The following is a 19751-nucleotide window of genomic DNA, read 5'->3' as shown; positions in this document are numbered from 1 at the left end:
TGATTCCATGGTTGCATTTAAGCCAGGATTTTGATGGTCTATGGATTCTGAATTCTGTAGTAGTACTTTTCTGTTAATGTGGACTTATTACCTACTTGCCACTTAGTTTATCAGCCCGTGGGTTCAATCCAGTTTCTATCAGTAAGGAAATGCCTACACATTATCACTCGGCAGCAGGCTGCCAGCGGAAACAGTCTCGTCCCTGTCATTAACAAGCACAATGTATGCAGAACACCAGAGGGGAATTAAAACCACAAAAAATACCTCAGGGTGGTATTTTTAATATGAGAATTTAATTTGTAATTTCACACATTAAGAATTTTGGTTGCATTAATCCCTTTATCAGCTCACAGCAGGCCATTTGCAGAAGCATAACCATAAGGCGATATTCATTGGCAGAAACACGTCTTTGCATAACGTGAAACATCAGGAGCAGTGAAACCTTTTGAAGGGGGGAGAATAAAGATGAAAAATCATTATATTTTTTTAAAGCAAGATTCTGCTAAATGCCTCTGGTAACAATTTTGAGTTACAGAAATGCTATTTCTGTGTCTAGTAGATAATCATTATGAAGCATAAATTCAGTCGCAAGAAAGGACAATCCCAATATTAAATACTACAGCCATTTCCATTTAGCAACATGGTAGTCTTTGTCAACATGTTTACAAAACAAAGAATTCCGAGACTTCTGGGAACCAGTTCTTTTAGGTGAAATGACTAGTATTGGTGACTGGGTTATCTAGGTTAATATTCTGCAATCTATATTTAGAAATTCTAAAATTCAATTTTCCGTTAGTATGGAGTCTTGTAAAAGTTTACCACCTGGCAAATGGCAGTAGCAGTAGCAATACCCTCATGTGCTTCCTTTTCAAGGAAATTTGATAGGAGGTCCACCTTTGAAGAAGTTGCAGAACCAACAAGTGGATTGTCTTAGCAACCAACTCATGATTTAAATTTATCAATTCCAGGAATCTCACTGCATGCGTCTGCTCAGATTGCCATAACTATATGCCCTAGACTTGGGAGCTTAAACAACAAACATTTATTTTCACAGTTTTGGAGGCTGGGAAGTCCAAGATCAAAGTGCTAGCAAATTGGGCTCCTGATGAGAGTCTCTTCCTGGCTTACAGACAGCCGCCTCACTGTATCCTCACATGGCAGAAGGAGAACAATCTAGATCTCTTCCTCTCTTTCTCTTCTCGTAAAGCCACTAATCTCCTCAGGAGAGCCCCATCTTCAAATACCATCACAATGCGGGTTAAGGCTTCAACATATGAATTTTGGAGGGACAAAAGTCAGTCCATAGCACTCACATTCTTAAAGATAGTGCATAGCTTTTTTAAAAGAATATCCACAAAGGGGGAAAAATATATATATGTATGCAAGCAGGAAACAAAACCAGGTTAAAGGAAGGAGAGTGGAACAAAAATAAGTTCAAAGTGGACTTGGACCTTCTTGGCCACTGTAATATATCAGACCTTGTAAAAAGAGTATCAAGTATTGTCAGAGCCTTGGTGACACAGAGTATTGCAGTCACTTCATGGATTATATGAAAATGAAGTTGTATACTTATGCCAGACTCTTATTTGCTTTGGAAGAACATATAACAGTATAATATCTTTCTTCTTTGTACTATTCTTTAAAACCTCGTCAGCCTACGTAATACCAAAATTTAGAAGCAATGTATTAGTGTGCCAGCAAGGCAGGAATTATAAATTTATCAAGCAAGAATAAGGGTACAGTTACCTGGGGATCTGGCAGTTAAAGCTGGCTGATTCTGGTGGCACCCTGTCATTCTCCCCCTGTCCTGAAACCCCCCCAACAGCCTTGCCCCACTTCTTCACAAAGATTTAATTGCAGGGAAGTAAATGGAAGGCTGATTGAGAAGAAATTCATTACTTTTCCCAAATACACCACAGGGCATTCTCCTGTGTATACTATCAAGTTACATAAATTATTGAAGCTGAACTACCCTTGTCAAAATAAATGAACAAAATACATTCATAGCACAGAGTCCTTGATTTTACGACATTCATTTGCTAATTCACAAAACTCAGATCTGCAGTAAAAGAAGGCCAACAAAATGGTACAATGTGACGAGCACTGACGTGGGAATCAGACCACCTAGAATCTGGCTTCAACTCCATCGATAACAAGCCGGGCAACTTTGGCAAGTGCCTTATTCTCTGTGCACTTCTGATTTCTCATATAGAAACACAATCCTCAAGGACCCTTCCAGCTATGTTTGCGGGTTTTCCTAAATATTCCTAAATATGTCCTATATATTATTTTGTTAGACCATTAATGTAGCCATCTTTTTTAAAATGAAACAAGTGCACCTGTTTCAAATGTTTTGGCTGCCTTCAGTTGCTAGGCTTCCATTATCTTGTGAATCCTTTTGAACCAGGCCTTTGGGCCCAAGACTCCAAAACCACTGTTTTCAAAGTCTCTGTCCGTTGTTCTTGCCCCAGCTCTCATCGTGATCCTTCAGCAGAATTTAATACCACTGACCACCATCTCCTCTTAGTAACACTTCCTTCACTTGGATTCCAGGACAGGACTCTTCCATGGTTTACCTTTTGCCGCTACTTTTCAGACTCCTTTGTAGATTTCTCCTAATCTGCCGCACCTCTCCCAGATAAAAGCCCTAGGGTTTACTCCTCAAATCTTTCTGTCTGCATTCATTCCTTAGAACCTAGATGATCTCATCCAGTTTTGTGATTTAATTATCATTTATACATTGACATCTTCCAAATTTAATATCTCTAGGCCCATCTTTTCTGACTCCAGATTGCATATCCAACTGACTACTCCACATCTCCATTTGGCCATTTTGTAGCCATCTCAAACTTACTATTACAAAAACTAAACTCTTGATCTTTTCCGCCAGACTTGTTCCTTTTGTAGTCTTCCCCTTGTCAATAAATAGCAATGTCATTTGTCCAGTTAGTGGAAGTTATCTTTGACTCCTTTTGTCACACTCATACCCAATTCTTCCACAGACCCTGTTGGCGTAACTTTCAAAAATACATCCAGAATCACATTTCTTCTCACTCTTCTACTGCTTTCACCATGTTTCAAGTCACTCACTGTCTGTTTTCACCTGTATTTTTACAATAGTCTCCTGTTTTGCCTGCTTCTCTTTTTGCCTCCTTAGAGTTGGCTCTTACTGTTTCTTCTTTAACATTTGTACTTCCTCTTCCTCTAGGTAAAGGCATGGTTGCCCTCTCACCTCCTTTGGGTCTCTGCTAAAATGTACTTTGTCAGAGAAGCCTTCACTGACCTACTTCCAATTTCTCATCCATGATTTGTCTGTCATCATTACACTTACTAGTAATTAATATATTTGATTGTTTTTAGCTCTTTTCCCCAAACAAAATCTACAAGAACAAGAATTTCTTTTCATTCTGATTTATACACTGCAGGATTCAAAAATCCTAGAACAGCATGGGGCTCAATAAATATTTCTTTAATGAATGAATGAAAGAATGGCACAAGGAAAGGTCAGAATATTAATATGTTGTTTTCATCAACTGAGCCGTGGTTCTGAGAGGAAAGCAGACTATCTTGTCATGTGTGTGTAAATCTGTGTAAATGTGTATGTGGCTGTGACCACTTGACATTTCAAAGACGAACACATACCATACTTACTGTTCCGTATGCTAGACATCCAGAATTGCATCTCAATCTGGATTTTTAAAAAGACTATAAATACATCTATAAATACATCAATGTAACTGTTCATTTTCTTCACAGTGTCTTCTATTTTTACCGTCCCAAATGTAAGATTGCAACCAGAATCTGGAGAAAGCATGCGGGCCTTTGGGAAAAACAATAGTTATGGCAAATGTCTATCGAATAGCAAGCACTGATGAGCACAACATTCTCAAGAGAGCACAGGTAAGATGACCTACTTTACTTGGAAAGTAATACTGAATAGATATCAAATAGGTCTTTTAAATGAAATATTTCAGATTCATTTTCCCCCAAGGATCTTATGAGTGTCTTGTGTTCATTATGGCATTCATCACAGATTCTTCTGAGGCAGAGTCCAGTCAGTCATTTCCATAGTTTCAGGCACGACTGGATTCTAACCAAAATTGTATTTCATTTGTGTAGTCAGAGGCAAACCATTTTCGTGGTAAGCAAATCATTTGAACTATTCACACATTCTTCATTGAGGTGGGTAAAAGGTTAACCTTGCCAACGACCTGCTTTATTTTGGCCCACACCATTTTTTTTTTTTAATTAGTTGCTCTCATTTTTAAATGGGGAGATTTTATACCAAGTCTAGATTTCTGGCTTTTCTTGAAAACCAGCCACTCTGGCAATATCATGCTCACGTTCCTGCCAGAAGTTTGTGTGTGTGACTGAATGGTGGCTGCCTCCCTTGGAAAGGACCCAGGCTCCCTGGTTTTGCTCAGCTGCCATGTAGGCCACTTCACCCATTTCTGATTCCTGCCAGGCCCCTGGTCCAGACCTCATCATGGTGAAGCTTTTCTTTGTTTCTTATTCGATACCTTTGACCTCCACTATTCTGCAGAGAGGAAGCCTAATCTGAACAAGGCAATATCTAGGCATGTCAGTCCATCCCAGTCATTACATGTGCTGCCCAGAAACAATCATAGGACAGCAACTTCTGGAAAGGCTGTGTTTCTCTTGATTGCCAGAGAGAAATGTCTGGGATTTTTAGAATTTTGTGCCTCTATATATATCTTCTCGTTCAATGTGACGTAACTCTCAGGAGCAAATAGAGAAAGAAGGTTTTTGTGGGGAAGGCTTTGTATTTGCTTGTCCGTATTTGTTCCTTGCTCATGTGGACATTTGGTCATCGTTCAGGTGAATTGGTTGATGTATGTATGCAGCACTGCAGGAGCTCCTCCCCCTTCCTCTCTCCCTTAATTTGAAATATATTAACAGACTGAATTGGCAGCTTGGCAAAGAGAACGAATTAAACTGTCCACCTTGTCTTATAGATAATTCGCCAGTAGCTTCAGGTATTTCTGGATTTAGCTTTTGCATGCACTCAACGTTGGGGGCCAGTTTTGGCTTCTCAGGAGTATGGTGATGATTTATGAATGATTGGAGAGAAAAGACTCCCAGGTAAAAGATGGTATGTAAATGCCAGGCAGGAAGTGTCACTAGTAAACTTGCCACTCCGTCCTTAAGAGTAAGATTCTTCATTCTTCCAGTTCTTTCTCAATATTGGCTAAAGTTACCTAGAAGCACAGCTCCCACAGGAAGCATTTGTACTCCCATTCAGAATTTTCCATTGGTCAGACAAAGAATGGGGCTGAGTTTTTGACCAGTTACTTCCCGGTTCTGAGAATGATTTTAATTCAGGGTTGTGACATATACTTTTTAAAATATTTAACTTCATTACCATAATGAGGGACCCTGGCTTTATAAATCACTTAACCAGTTCAATAGAACTAAACAAAAAGTGGACTTCATTTGCATCGCTTCCTCATACCCACATGCGCACAAGCAAGTCTGAAGTTCACTTGTAGGGCCGTATCCTTTTCTCTGCTCTTTTAAGATCTCTGACCTGAGCCTGGCCAGTCAAAGCTGCTAGAACATGTTTCAGGCCACCTTCTCCTTGTAAAATCAAATCAAGCTCACAGAACAGAAGCATTGACTATCAAGTCTCAAAAATTAATTGAAAAGAGATTTTAAAAGATGCTCAGAACTGCAATCATCAGTATTTGGAAGCCTTTAAAAAATGTATTTTCTTTTCAGTATATTTTTAAAACTAAGGTTATATCTGCACGGTGGAAGCGTCTCCTCTAGAAGTAATTTGATAAAATACAAATATTTTCTGTATGAGTTTTTCATCTTTTTCACGTCAACTTTTAAAGCTTTAATGTTGTTATTGTTTTTGTTGTTTTCTTCCAAATCCAAATACTTCAGCTTGATTCAACATTGTATTGAGAAAACATCGAAATTTTTTGTTTGTCAGGAAAGCTGCAGGGAGGCTGGAATCTAAGAGTTTTCAGTCAGCAGAAAAAGAAATTTTAACTTCTCACCTTTGTGGGTTTTATATTTTAATCAAATGGGGCCATCTTAGAGATCAGATAAAATATAGCCTACATGTTGTCCTAAAACTTCCTGTGCAGTGGAACTTATTTTGAACAATAGTTGAATATCAAATTGTAGACACGTTAGAACAAAAAGACTCCATTAGTAAGGGTAGTCATTGAGAAAAACATGGAATTCCCTAGAGTGTACTGTTGTTGATGAATTGATTGTTTAGAGTAGGATGTGGCATCTTGAAATTTCCTCAAATATCCCAAATCTTTGTAAAGGGGAAGAAGTTGGGGACCCAGACAGGCTAAGACTAGGCTAAGGCTAGCATTTTTACCATCTCGCTAGAGAGTTACATGGGGAAATGTGGAAAATGCATCACTTTTTCATGCACTAGACAGATAGCTGTATATTTATTACAAATTTCATAGGGTCATTCTTTTTGAAATGATGGAGGACTGAGTAGATGGTATTCCTAATTTTTATCCCATATCTCAATGCCAAATTGCTTTTATACTTGCATACTAGGTCACTTCATTATTTAGTTAATCATACTGGATTTGCATAAACTGGCCTTAGCGGAAACACTAATGAGAAGCATTTTTCTTTGCAGCAGAAAGCAATTTTGATTTCAGAGTCCTGTGACAAATTAAATGAAAAGAAAACATGCACCTAAGTTAAAAATGGGATAGGTGCCACTGGATGATCAAAGTACTGCTTCCTGAATTTTGTTATCCTCTAAAGATATTAATAGACTAAAGATTTCATAGACTGTCCCCACTCTTTTTATCAGCATTGATGTGTAAGACACTCTTAATGTCTGCGAGAGCCTTAAATGTGCCTAGAGATTTTCCCCAAGGAAAAGACCAGGAGCTATATTGAATACCACATCCATTAGTATCACCTATATTTGCATACAGTGATACGAAACAACCCTAGCTTAATTTTCCAGTTATTCTAAACAGACAGGAAGTACACAGTCGCTCTACTTCTCTTTTTGCTGAATACATGGAATAAGAATGGACACTAATCTTTTAGGCAGATGTTTTATAATTTTTTTGAAATGGTATGTGCTCTCTGAAATGGTATGGCACATCTCTTTTCAATGAATTAGCTAGTATGAAATTTAGACCCTATGAAATTTGTAATAAATATACAGCTATCTGTCTAGTGCATGAAAAAATTGTATGTGGTTCAAGTGCAAGTTAAATGCATGCATATTTTGGTGACTCTCTCCTTGCCTTGTAACATATTCTCCTTGCTAATCAACATTCTTTAAGTATTATATGGCAATGAAAAAAATATGATAGACTCTCTCTGCCTGACTTAGTCATCAAGCAATAATTTCTAAAAGTAGTCTGCCAGGTAAACAGTACAATGTATAAATTGCTCCAGAATTTTAATTTACTAAGGTAAAGATTTTTAAAAAACCAAACTCCAAACAGAATACACTTCACTAGTGCTTATGGATCTCTGGCATCACTGTTTGAACATTCAGTAGAGTGGTGTTCTCTGGGGCGCCAGAACCGCTGGGGAGGTTTAAAAATCCAGGTTCCTGGGGTCCATGAATCTGCACTTTAAAGAACCCCAAAGGATGTTGGTACAGGTAGCCTTTGAACCACACATAATGAAATATTCAGTAAATATTCAAGAATTGTATATTTATGAAGTAAAATAATCAACTTAGTTGGGTCAGGATTGAATAAAGACAAACTAGGAAAATGCATCCCTTCTCTTCCCTTCCCTCTTTTTTAAGGAAGAGTAAGGAGAGTAGAGTCATGCTGTCTGACAGAGTAACCACTAGCCACATGTGGCTATTTAAATTTAATTTTTAATTAATTAAAATTAAATTTGATTACAATTTTGTTTCCTCAGCAGCAGCACCACATTTCAAGTGCTCATTAGGCACATATGACTAGTGGCCACCGTATTGCACAGGGCAGATACAGAACCTGTCCAACCTCATAGAACATTCTACTGGAGAGTGCCGGTGAAGAGTGTTTCTCCTGCCTGGTGTTTGAAAGAGGAATCAGGAAAATTAAACTGGATTCGATTAGCAAAAATATTTTTCAGTTCTGGATTACAGCCACTGAAGAGAAATTCAAAATGTTTGAGGAAGAGAAACTCTCCAATGAGAGGAGCAAAATGAGAAGGAGAGACACAGAGCATTGAGAATGACAAAGAGCTGTGCCACAGGAACAGGAGAGACCCCAAGAAAGTGGGTGTTGGGATCTTTCAGGAGAAGGAGACACGATCAGATTTCCTCAGTTAATAGTGGTTTTTGTTGAGGTTGTCGGGGAAAGAAGAATAGGTTGACAGTCTAAGTGGCAGGCCTCACAAGACTGAACATCCCTCAGAATCCCACCGGAGCTTTAGTTTGTCTGCCATCTCAACCGCCATTTCTTCCCTGGTCACTGCTCCTAGAGAAACACCCACCTATTGATTGCTGTCCGTGTTATGACTTTATGGCATCTCACTCTTCTGTCTCTACATCAGCTAACACTGCTCTCATTGTCTCTTCACCTCATGGCTTCTGCTGATTTGTTTTTGCTTATTCGTGAATCCTGCTTACTGCCATTTCTCTTTGTCTCTCTTTTTTGGGGGCAGCCTATTGCTTAGCTTTTTGTCTCAGATTTAGACCCTCCTCCAGAGCAGCTCTGATTGGTTTAGTCATCGTCAAGAAGTAGAGAGCAGGCATTGAGCCAGGCTGTCACCCCCAGAAGCTGCTGGTTGACTGTTGACTAGCCTGGGTCAGGGGCTGAGCTCTGATCTAGTCAGCTGAGCTGTAAACTAGGCGGCCAACTTTTTCTTAAGGAATCCCCCAGAAGAGGGCTCTGGGCACAGCAGTCTCTGAAGCTTCTGTGAAGAGGCAGTATAACCAGAAGGTACCTTGCTTGTATACTACCAAGGAAAAACATCAGACCAGTACAGAGGTGACACTCCAGTTTTAATGGAGGAACAATGTCCTCATTGTATGATGTTTTTGGCTAACAGTCTTTTTAAGCCATATTGCATTTTCTCAACTATAGACACAAAAGGAAATAATACCAATTAGTACTTATCACAATGTATGAAATTTGAGTGTTGGATCTAGCTTTCTTTGAGTAGCAGGAATACTTCTGATTTTTTTTTTTTTTCTGCAAGAACTGTTATTTTTCTGCATGATCCTGCAAATTTTTTTCCTATCAAACAACTGCAATCGTATTCTTTCTGTTGTCTCCTGTAGTTGACAACAATAGTTCTGGAAATAACAGGCAGAGGGGGAAACAAACAGTGTTCCTGGAAGGTATTATCTGAAAGAATCCCTGGTTTTTGTCATTACCCTTACATTGCTGCAGATTAAAAAGTACATCTTATTCAGGAAATTGACAGTGCTTCAAACCACAAATGCATAATGCATATTATGAACACCCGATTAAGAAGAGGCTGGAATGTTGTTTAGTTTCCCCACCGTACCTCCACCCCCTTTTCCTTAGCTTCCCCTCTACCCTAGAGTGTCTATCATCTCCTCTAAACTCTGATGCGAATTAGTAGGCTAAGGAAGTTTGTCTCTTTTCTCCTCCTTCTCCCTTCTCTGCTTCTCCACTTCTCCCTTGCTTTGGGTCATCTGTGACCTGTACCCTGCACCATCACCACCACCCCTGGAAGTGGGTTAGCAAAGGCCTTTACTATCTAATATGCTTCATTATGTCCTGGCATTGTCACAAAGCAGAATGAAAATAAAGTCAAATACATCCTTCTTTATCCAGAGTGCATTTTATGTATTTATTTAATTTTTATATGTTGACATAATTTCAAATTTGCAGGAAAGGTGCAAGAATAGTACAAAGAATTCCTGATACCCTTTACTCACTTACCCCAAATGTTTGCATTTTACTACATTTGCTTCAGCATGTTCATTCATTCATTTCTTCTCTCTCTCTCTCTCTCTCTCTCTCTCTCTCTCTCTCTCTCTCTCTCTCTCTTTCTCTCTCTCCCCCCCCCCCCGTTTCTGTCACACACAAATATGTGCACATACACATTTACACATTGTTTTTCTAAACCATTGTTTTAACTCACATGACACTCCATTGCCTTTAAATATTTCCATGTGTTTTTCTTAAAAAGAATTGAGTGATAGTTTTTTAATTAAAAATATTAATAATTTTTTGCCCTTTTTTTTCCTTCTCTGGTTGAGAGTTTTTAAAAGCAAAATGGCTAAAAAAGAAGAAACATCTGATGCTCCACAAATTGATTCATCAGTCCACAATGCTCAAAAACTGTCTATGTATTTGTGATTCAGTGTTTTGAGGTCAGATGAGCTTTCAAAGTGGCAAGGGGAGGTGGCGTGGAGGGATAGCGCTACAACTTCCATCTTCTGTCTTTTTAAAACCCAAATTAATTTCTTAGGGACCATTTAGCCAGCAGCATAATATTAGTGAAGCTTTCTTATAAATAGTGGGCACAGGATGTGATGTGGCTAGTAAGCAAGATATCTATTATTCGAATGCTTAGCCAAACTATTATGAAGTTAGCAGTCACATATAACAAGTAGTTCTAATCAGTCAGGTACTCGATTTTTCCTTTTCATTTAGTGTTGATTCTTATGAATTTGGGATACAGAGGGAACCGTCTATGCCCTAAGTGCACTGTATTGTATTATTAATACCAGGATAGCAGCTGAGTCCCACTAGACAGTCTTTGTGGTCTGCGGATACTCTAAGAAGTGTCTGAGCATAAAAGGAGGCTGTTTGAGTTGAAGTGGGCTGATGGTCTGGGATGACATTTGAATGCATGGAGGACAATGTCTAAATGACAATGTCGAGAAGGAAAGGCAAAAAGAAGCTTGAAACTATTCCCATTGTCCCACAGATGCTCATCAGTCCTCCTGAGGTATTCCTCACATGGGATCTTTGTCTGGGTAGAAATGGGAGTGGGATCAGGGAGGGGTAGACACTGGGGCTCTGGGACAAAAGCCAGGGATTCAGGTCTTTAGACACATTAAAATTCTAGACAGATAGCAAATGTAATGAAAACCACAACCCAAATGTATTGCAAGTCTAACAAAGTTAAACATTTTAGCTAAATTATTACAAGTGTATTTAACAAAATGTTTGCAATACTCAGAGATGCTTCTATGAATAAAGCTTTTAAGAACATCAAATCAGTTGTGCAAATGAATAATTTACCAAGTCTCCTTTGGAATTTAGGATAGCTGTTTCTTCTACCAACACACACACACACACACACACACACACACATACACACACACACACTGTGTACTCACACAGCCAAATAGAATAATTTATCAACAGTCCTGGAGTCGTTAGGATAACATAGATTAGTCAAAGGATTACTTTTCCATCTAAGAAAATAATGTACAAGGTCTAGGATAAAAACAATACAAATGTTTGAGAAACTGGTGGAAATTTATTTCACAATATCACCGTGTATGCCAGTCATAGAATCAAATACTGTGCTGTTAACTTCCATACTTGGGTGAATTTTTTCCCTTTAAATTATCGCCATTCTTTTAATGTAGTTTGCATTATGTATAGTGCCCTTGGATTTTTAATAGCTCTGGATTATCATTTTCAATGCAATTAGTAAAATGCCCTCAATTACATATAATAATTACTGTAAGTGGGGCTATTGGCCTAATTACTATAAAGGAGGAAAGATCGGTGATTATCATGTGCAATTAAATCATGTACAGTATTTATTTTATATTATTAACATACAATGGTGTAATGATTAATTATATTGTATCATTCCTTGGTCAACAAGTCTACTTTATATTAAGACATCTAGAGTTGTGAACCATTGTCAAAGATCTGTGTACCAGCTCTTTCTTCCTAAAGTTATTGTGTTATTTTGTGGGCTGGAACCCACTAAATAAACTGATAGTGCACAGGCAAGAAAAAGCTAGAAGAAAAAAATATTTTATCTCCATTCATTAAGAATGCCCAGATTATCCTATGTTGTCCGTGTTAAGTCTTCCTTGAGCCCAATGCCAACTTCCACCATACCTGTTTGTTTCTATGTAAATGTGTAAAAATCAACACCCCTAAATAATGGTAACATTTAAAATAGGCCTGGAGAGGGTGGGGAGATCTTTTCTTCAGTGTGGCAAACATGATTTACAAATGCACACTTAACAAGCGTATAGCACGTAATTAATTCTGCAAAGGATGCTATTCGACAGAGTGGGATTATGAGACTTGCATCTTGATAGTGGCAGGAGAAATAAATTCTATTTTCTCTACGTCAGGTAGGCTGTTCTTGTGTTCTTTAGAACCTGGCACATCTCAGAGGTGTTGCTCTCAAAATGATCTCAGGATGGAGAGAAATCAGTAATTACAGAGCCAGGCATGCAGTTGTGTCCTAATTTTCCCACCAGTTTTTCAGTGTTTCAGCTGCCTCAGAGACTTAAAGTATTCTCATTAGGTAGCTGCAGAGGCAGCCGCTTGCCTACTCCTTCATTCTCTCACTCGTGTTTCTTTTTTTTCTTTTTTTTTCCCATTCCTGCCGTGGGAGTGACTGTGAAGATCATTTGCTGGAATGATTGGCAGGTTAGAGGATTCGATCAGATGAGCTCCTCTTCGTGCAGGTCAAAAAGGCTAGTTAGCAGGAGCTGTCGAAAAATGCCAGCAGCATTCGAAATGGGAAATGTCATGACTTCCAGGCAGGGGGTGCCACCTGGAACAGAAAGCCCCCAGCTCATTAGCAAGTTACAGGATACGGGCTTAACTGGAGGGAGCAGAGAAGGAAAGATAATACCCAATAGGGAAAATGATTGTGAAGTGGAATTGATTTCATGTATAATTTGTTTATCACTAGAGGGGACAAATGCTGTCCTTCTGACATGAGCAGAGGAGCATGGACTATGAATGAAGCCACTTAGCATAATCTCCAGGTTGAGCTTTGGATTTAAAGAAATCAAACTTCTTTATTCTTAACTGTGGAAATGATCGGGTCATGTTACATTAATTAAAGCTGACATACTCTCAAATGTTTTATCTGGGCGATTGTGGCAATTTGACAGAAATGGATAGAGATGGGCAACTTTAGAAAATAAGACGGATTTTTTTTTTCCTCTGCTGGTGTGGAAGACTAGCTCAGTTGCATTCTGAATTATAACAGGGCTGTGGGTAGCTGTCCTGTACAAACCAAATGTGGCCTCCCAGTTCTTACTTAATATCATTTATAGAGGAGAGTATTTGCTCTTTGTGAGATCTAGGTCTCATCCATGTTAAAATGTATTTGTATATTTTAGAATATGACTGTACCATATATTGGTACAATGTTACAATTTTAGTCTGTTTTTAAAAAGGGAAAGCTCTCCAATGTCATTACTGCCTGTTGTCAGTTCACCTAGAATTTGATATTTTACGCTAAAGTCAGCAGCTTACAGTAGACATATTTACAAACAAAAATAAGCTACAAAGATGTCCTTGTAGGAAATATTAATTTGCAGTTTGTAAAAGGAGAAAGTAGTGACAAAACAGAAAACAGTATAGCCTAGTATGGACTCAAACTAAACTTCAAATTTAAAGGTTCCAGGATTTTCACAATGTATTAATGGGCTTTAGTGTACATACAGCCTTTTTTTCTACAGAAAGTCCATCAGAAAATGTTTTTCCTTTTGATAAAAAAAACTTTTATGATATCGTTCATCTTTTACATGGGGATCTTCATTTGTTATTTCAAGTCACAAATGCCACAGCTGCAAGGCTTTCTGGCTGAACACTAAAGGATGTTTACTTTAGCATCCAGGTTTTGGTTAAAACATATATTTTCAAAATATCTTTCCCTTGAGTTTTTCTTTTCTCTTAAATGTTGAGACATTTTATGAGGCAGTTATGCAATAGCCAATGCTTGTTTTATCAAGCAGCCTCAGACTGCTGTCTTAAGTGAATAGGAATCTTAAAACCTCCTAGTGCAAACACTGGTGGAGAATTCATTCTGTTCTATATTCAGCATAAAAAGCTTAGCATTAAGCTACTGAATATAGCTGTCAAGATATACTGCATTAGTTTTGTCAAATCTGAAAATTTAAACATCAGTGTGAATTCACTCATCCCCTCATTTGGGAGTTTTATTGTGTGGTCCAGAAACTGGCCTTTGAAAAAAAATTTATGAAATACTATTTGAAATGGTTCATCAAGTTAAGATTTTTTTATTCTTCCACAGTAACTCAATTTGTTGATAACTGACAGATTTATTAGAAAATGAATAAATCAACTATATTGAGAGAAAGCATTGTCAAGAATTTTTTTTAAAAAATAAGAAAATTGGGTCTAGTTGTGTCCAAGTGGATTTCTTACTTTTAGACTAGCTTTAAGTAAGATGCCCTGACCTCTTCAGATGGGCAAGCCAGAGATGAATGGAGGGGTCTGTGTGTGCCATGTCTCACTGCCCTCCTTTTATTCCGTCCCCTGCCCTCAACTTGGCCTTCAAAATCTGCACTGCATTCATGGACATCATAGACTCTCCACTATCTTGCATTCTTCTCACTCCCCTCTCCATTAACTAAAATACTATCTGGTACATACTGACTTTCTTATGTTTATCATTCCCTGTGTTGAATCTTTCCAAACTCTATGGATTGAGTGATCCTGTTGTTAAAAGTTTCCCCTTCCAATTTGTGGGTTCCCCTCAGATGAAATCCTTAGGTTCCAAAGAAATGGCATCTATGGCATCGTCATTGTTCTCTATAAGCAGCAGTTCTCTACGTATGGCCCATATACCCTAGGGATCCCCAAAGACTCCATGGGGTCAAAACGGTTTTCATAATAAGACTAAAATGTTCTTTGCCTTTTTCACTGTGTGGACATTTGCGCTAATGGTGCAAACGCCTGGTAAGTAACACTGCCGACTCCTTAACATGCGTCAGGGCAGTGGCTCCTTACTGTATTCCTGGGCACTGCTTTCTATACCACCTCACAATGGTAATTGTTTTTAAAGGCCGATTTCACTTAATAATGTCCTTCATGAAGAGGTAAAAATTTTTAATTTTGTTAAATATCTTCCTTTGAGTAAATGACTTGTTAATATACAGTGTGACTAAATGGGAAGTTTACATAAATCATCTCCACTGTAGACCTAATTACTATGGCAGCATCAAGGAAACATTTGGGAGCAGGTCTTTGAGTTGTAAGGTTAACTAGCTGCTTTTTCCTTTTTTCCTGAAATATGGGTTCCCCTTGAAAGAATGACTGCCTGACAGAGAGAGATGGTTATTTAAACTTGGATATTTGGCAGATGTTTTCTCAAAAATAACAAAAAGTGAGTCTGTCACCCAAGGGAAACAACTCATAGTATTTGCTGCCAATGATTAGGTTAGAGCTTTCAATAGAAAATTAGAGTCTGGGGAAGCTTGAGATAACTAGTTGCCACTGTGAACTTGACAATTTCCCAAACACTTTTCAAGCGAGATGGGTGGTGATATAAGTAAATGGGATTTTTTGATATTATATAGTGAAATGTGTCAACATTAGAAAGACCTGTATGACTCATCGAATGGGTGTTTTCCAAATGACCAGTGCATGATTTAGAAAATCATTGTATGGATAAAATATTCACTAAAAGTGTAAAACCAATAGGTGTTAAATTAACCAAAGATTTTATTGATATGGCTTCAGATTTCCCAATGCAACTAACTAACCTTTAAGAAACTACCACTTGTTGAGTTTCGTTGTACTATAACAGAAAAATACATATCCACAATTATTTGAAAGGGCTATTAAAATACATCTTTCCTTTCCAACTACATATCTGTGAGAAACAGTATTTTCTTCAGTTGCTTCAACCAAAACCACATGTCTGCATTCAGAACAGATTGAATGCAGAAGCAGATATAAGAATCCAGCTGTCTTCTATTCACCTTGACATTAAAAAGATTTGCATAATTGTAAAGCAGTACCATCCCTCTCGCTTATTCTGTTTGGAAAATATACTTGTAGTTCTTTTTATTAAAACAATATTTTTATGTTAACACGTAATGTGTAAATTTTTTTAATGAATTAAATATTTTAAGTTATCAATTTAAATTACAAATATAGTAAATATCAATAGCTATAATCCATATAAACAAAAGCTCTTTTGGATTTCTGTATAGTTTTTTAAAGTATCAAAGTCCTTAAGACCCAAAAGTGTGAGAGCCACTGCTCTATATCACTAGTGCTATGTACGCATTAACTCTAACGTGCTAAATTATGTTGGTAACATTTTCCCCTTTATATAAATTACTATTCACTGATTTTTTTAATTAAAAAAATTTTTTTGCTGTATAAAGTTATTCTAGTTCTAGCCATCTAATGAATATCTCAGTTTTTATGAGGGAACAATGGATAAAATTCCCATTCTTGTATTCACACAAATACCACCTGAAAATTACAGTAGAGTGCCATTTACTATACCCTTGATGATTAGTAGCTCAAGTCTGAAAAGATTTTTGCTACATATTAGTCGTTTGGGCTGTAACTTTTCCTTTTTTATATGCATTAGGTTTGACCTTGCATGGAAAGACTCTGACTATGTAACAATGCATACGGCAATTTTCATAGCTTGTTTATAAGACTCAGGAGGACTTTTAATACAGCACCTGGATCAGACTCAGTGTGAATACAACTTCTTTCAGGAGAAGTGACTTGAGTCCTTCTCTGCCCAGGTACTAGGCAGTAGTTTGTGGAAATCTGGGTGCATTTTGGGTTTCAGAATTGAAAATAACTACTCAGCATGAGTAGCAGTCAGATTAGGATTGTGGGGTTTTGAGTTGCAAGGAGCTGTTTGTTTTGTTTTATTTTGTTTTAATTCTTTATTTTAAAATACTTTTATATTTATGGAAAAGTTGTAAAGCCAGTGCAGAGAACTCTACCCTTTACCCGACTTCTAATATTAACAACATTTATAACCATGGTACATTTATCAACTTAAGAAATTAATATAAGTATCGTACTATTAATTACACTACAACTTTATTGATAGTTCACCTGTTTTCACACTTATGTTCTTCTTCTGTTCCAGGAGCCCATTCAGGGTACCACATTACATTTAATCATCATGTCTCCTTAATCTCCTCTGTAATAGTTTCTTAATCTTCTCTTATTCTTCATGACCTTCATGCTTTTGAAGCGTACTGTGCAGGTATTTTATAGAATGTCCCTTATGATGTTTTCTCATGATTAGACTGGGGTGATGGGTTTTGGAGAAGAATACCATCAAGATGAAGTACTCTTCTCATCACATCATGCCAGGAAGTACATGATATCCATATGACTTATCATTGGTCATGTTGACCTTGATCGCTAAGTTAAGTCAAGTGAGGTTTTAAAGCTCAGGTAATACCCAGAAATAAAGTCAGAGAAACAAGAAGTCTAGGACAAGTTTTCAATCAAATGGAAGGAATTCAAGATGAGTTACTGAACTGAGGACAGGGTGCCTGATGTCAGAATCAGGGGAAAGAGTGAAATTACTCTCAAGGCTCACACCTGGCTAAAAATGGGTAGACATGGAGGAGAAGAGTCATGGAAAGAAAGGTGTCGACGTAAGAAACGTCCAAGGCTGTAGAGAACTTTAATGAGTTTATTTCTTAATCTCAGCAGATTAAGAAAATGCTCCAGAGAATGGCAGTTATGCAGTTTATTTTATACATTAGAATCAAAGGAGGAGATGTAAAGAGGGTGACATGAAATCCATTGGTGGCAGATTAAGGAGGCAGGAGAAAGCAAAGCAGGGAAATCTCTAGGACTGGATAAAAAGTAAAATGGAGCAACACATACTTCTTTTACATTGGTGAGTACAGGATAGTTCACAATTAACATTTACAGCACATAGAGGTGGTATTCGGGGAACAAGATAACAATGAGAGGTTCTGTGGTCTCCTGCTCTGGTGCAGATGGGTTGTGCCCTGAAAGGTCCAGAAAAAGAGATTACTCTAACATTCCAAGGGTATGTTATTTTAAATGCAAAAATGACAATAGACAGGCTCACTTACGGTAAAGATAGACCTTTGTCAAGGAAGCTACAGGCCTAGGATGTGACTACTGGCCATGACCCGCTTTTATATGGGAATTTTTATGTTCAGACCATCCTATGTGGTTAATTTCGGTCTCTTGACTTTGTAGGGCCTGCCATGCTGGCCTCCCCTCAGCTTGTCAGTTTTAGTAGGTGGCCCCTTTTTCGTCCACAGTATCTAAGTTAAGAATCCTGAGATGTGCCAGCCTCTTACTCAGGATCAGTAGTAGAATTTAGCAAGATGTCTGACAGCATGTGAAACATATATTTGATCAGCCATTATATTGATGTTATTCTAGGCAGTGGTGAATAAGACAATTTCTTAATTTCAAGACACAATTTAGAAACACAGATATGAACATTTAAATTTCAGGATAATAAAGGCTACAGTAGAAGTTTGCATGAATCTACATGGGAGAATAAATGAGGTTAAAATTAATTCTGCCAGAGGTGTTTGAGAAGATTTCACAAAGGAAGAGATTTTGAACAAAAGAAGGAATTAGAATTCCCATGGGTATGAAGGAGAAGAAGGGTGTTTTCAAGCAGAAGAAACACTGAAAGCAAAATCATGTCACAAAATGTAGCATCTTAGGGAATGGCCTATTAAAGCTAAAAGGCATGGAGATGGGGGAATCAGAAGAGGTGGGACTGAAAAAGTGATTTGAAGCTATATTGTGAAGGGTCTAGAATGCCATGCTAAAGAGTATGGATTTTAATGTGATTGCCCATGGGGAAATATATATGACTTGGTGGTCACAGTAGAATCAAAACATTTTAAAGCTGGAAGATCCTTTAAGGATTATATAACAACCCTAAAAGAAGATGTGGTATTTTTTATTTCATTTGAACTTCTGATATGGTAGGTCATGTCTTGAGAGTAAGTAAAGAAAATGCGTAAAATTTCTTTCACACTTGTATCTAACATGATGTTAGAATATTAGAAATTAAACTAACACTTACCCTTCTCTTTGGCTGAAAACCTATTAATCCTCCAGCACTGAAATTTTCTAAATCTATTATGGGTATACTTCCTCTATTGTACATTTTTCAACATGTACATAACGCATTTCTTGAGAAGTTACGCATAAATTCTTTATTTTAGTTAAAAGAATATGCCTTCTTTGTTCACATATATTTTTGTAAAATCTAAAGTATCCCCTTTATTTAACTTTTGTGAATATGTAGAATTTTATGTATTAAGATATGTTGACACCATTTAGGGGAAATGCAACAACTAAAAAGTGAGATAACTGGTTTTCCAGGGATAAAAATGTAAGACAATTTTTGCAGTTGAAAGAAATATTAAAGAATTTAGTATCTCCATGGTCTTACTTATAATGTGCTCAGCACTCAGTGGATGTGCACAAGTATTTTCATAAATAAATTCATACTGATGTTTATGTACTTCAAGTTTCTATAAGAGTTAATTCTAGTTTTCATGCCCATTTTTCCATAAATACAGGAACTGTTAAGTATTTGAAGACTTTAAAGTGTCTATCCAATTTCTTAAAACCACCTAATGGTTAGTAACTCAATAACTTGAAGATGATAATGATGATGACAAAGTAAAAAATGTTGGAACAACTAACATGTGACAGATTAAACATAAATTATTTAGAATAGACGATTTAAATATTTTTAGGAGGAATTAATTATTAAGTAAATTAAATTATACCACACTAGATGGAATATTGTGCAGTCTTAAAAACTAGTCATAAAGGCAAATAAAA

The 19751-nt window shown here is 37.3% G+C and overlaps 1 protein-coding gene across 3 annotated transcripts in view; it reads left to right on the top strand.

Annotated features, from left to right (window-relative positions):
• Positions 1-19751, top strand: part of CDK14 (cyclin dependent kinase 14) — a 563325-nt gene that overhangs the window by 478331 nt on the left and 65243 nt on the right. For all 3 annotated transcript variants that reach the window (XM_081079441.1, XM_081079443.1, XM_081079442.1), the window contains one exon: positions 3757-3900. In XM_081079441.1, the coding sequence (XP_080935567.1) occupies positions 3757-3872 (116 nt within the window). In that variant the 3' untranslated portion in view covers positions 3873-3900. The remainder of the gene's footprint in view (positions 1-3756; positions 3901-19751) is intronic.

The sequence above is a fragment of the Rhinolophus hipposideros genome (assembly GCF_964194185.1).
Source record: "Rhinolophus hipposideros genome assembly, chromosome: 18".
In the NCBI taxonomy this organism is placed as follows: domain Eukaryota; kingdom Metazoa; phylum Chordata; class Mammalia; order Chiroptera; family Rhinolophidae; genus Rhinolophus; species Rhinolophus hipposideros.
Note: the sequence above shows the minus strand (reverse complement) of the source record. Positions and strands in the feature narration are given on the sequence as shown.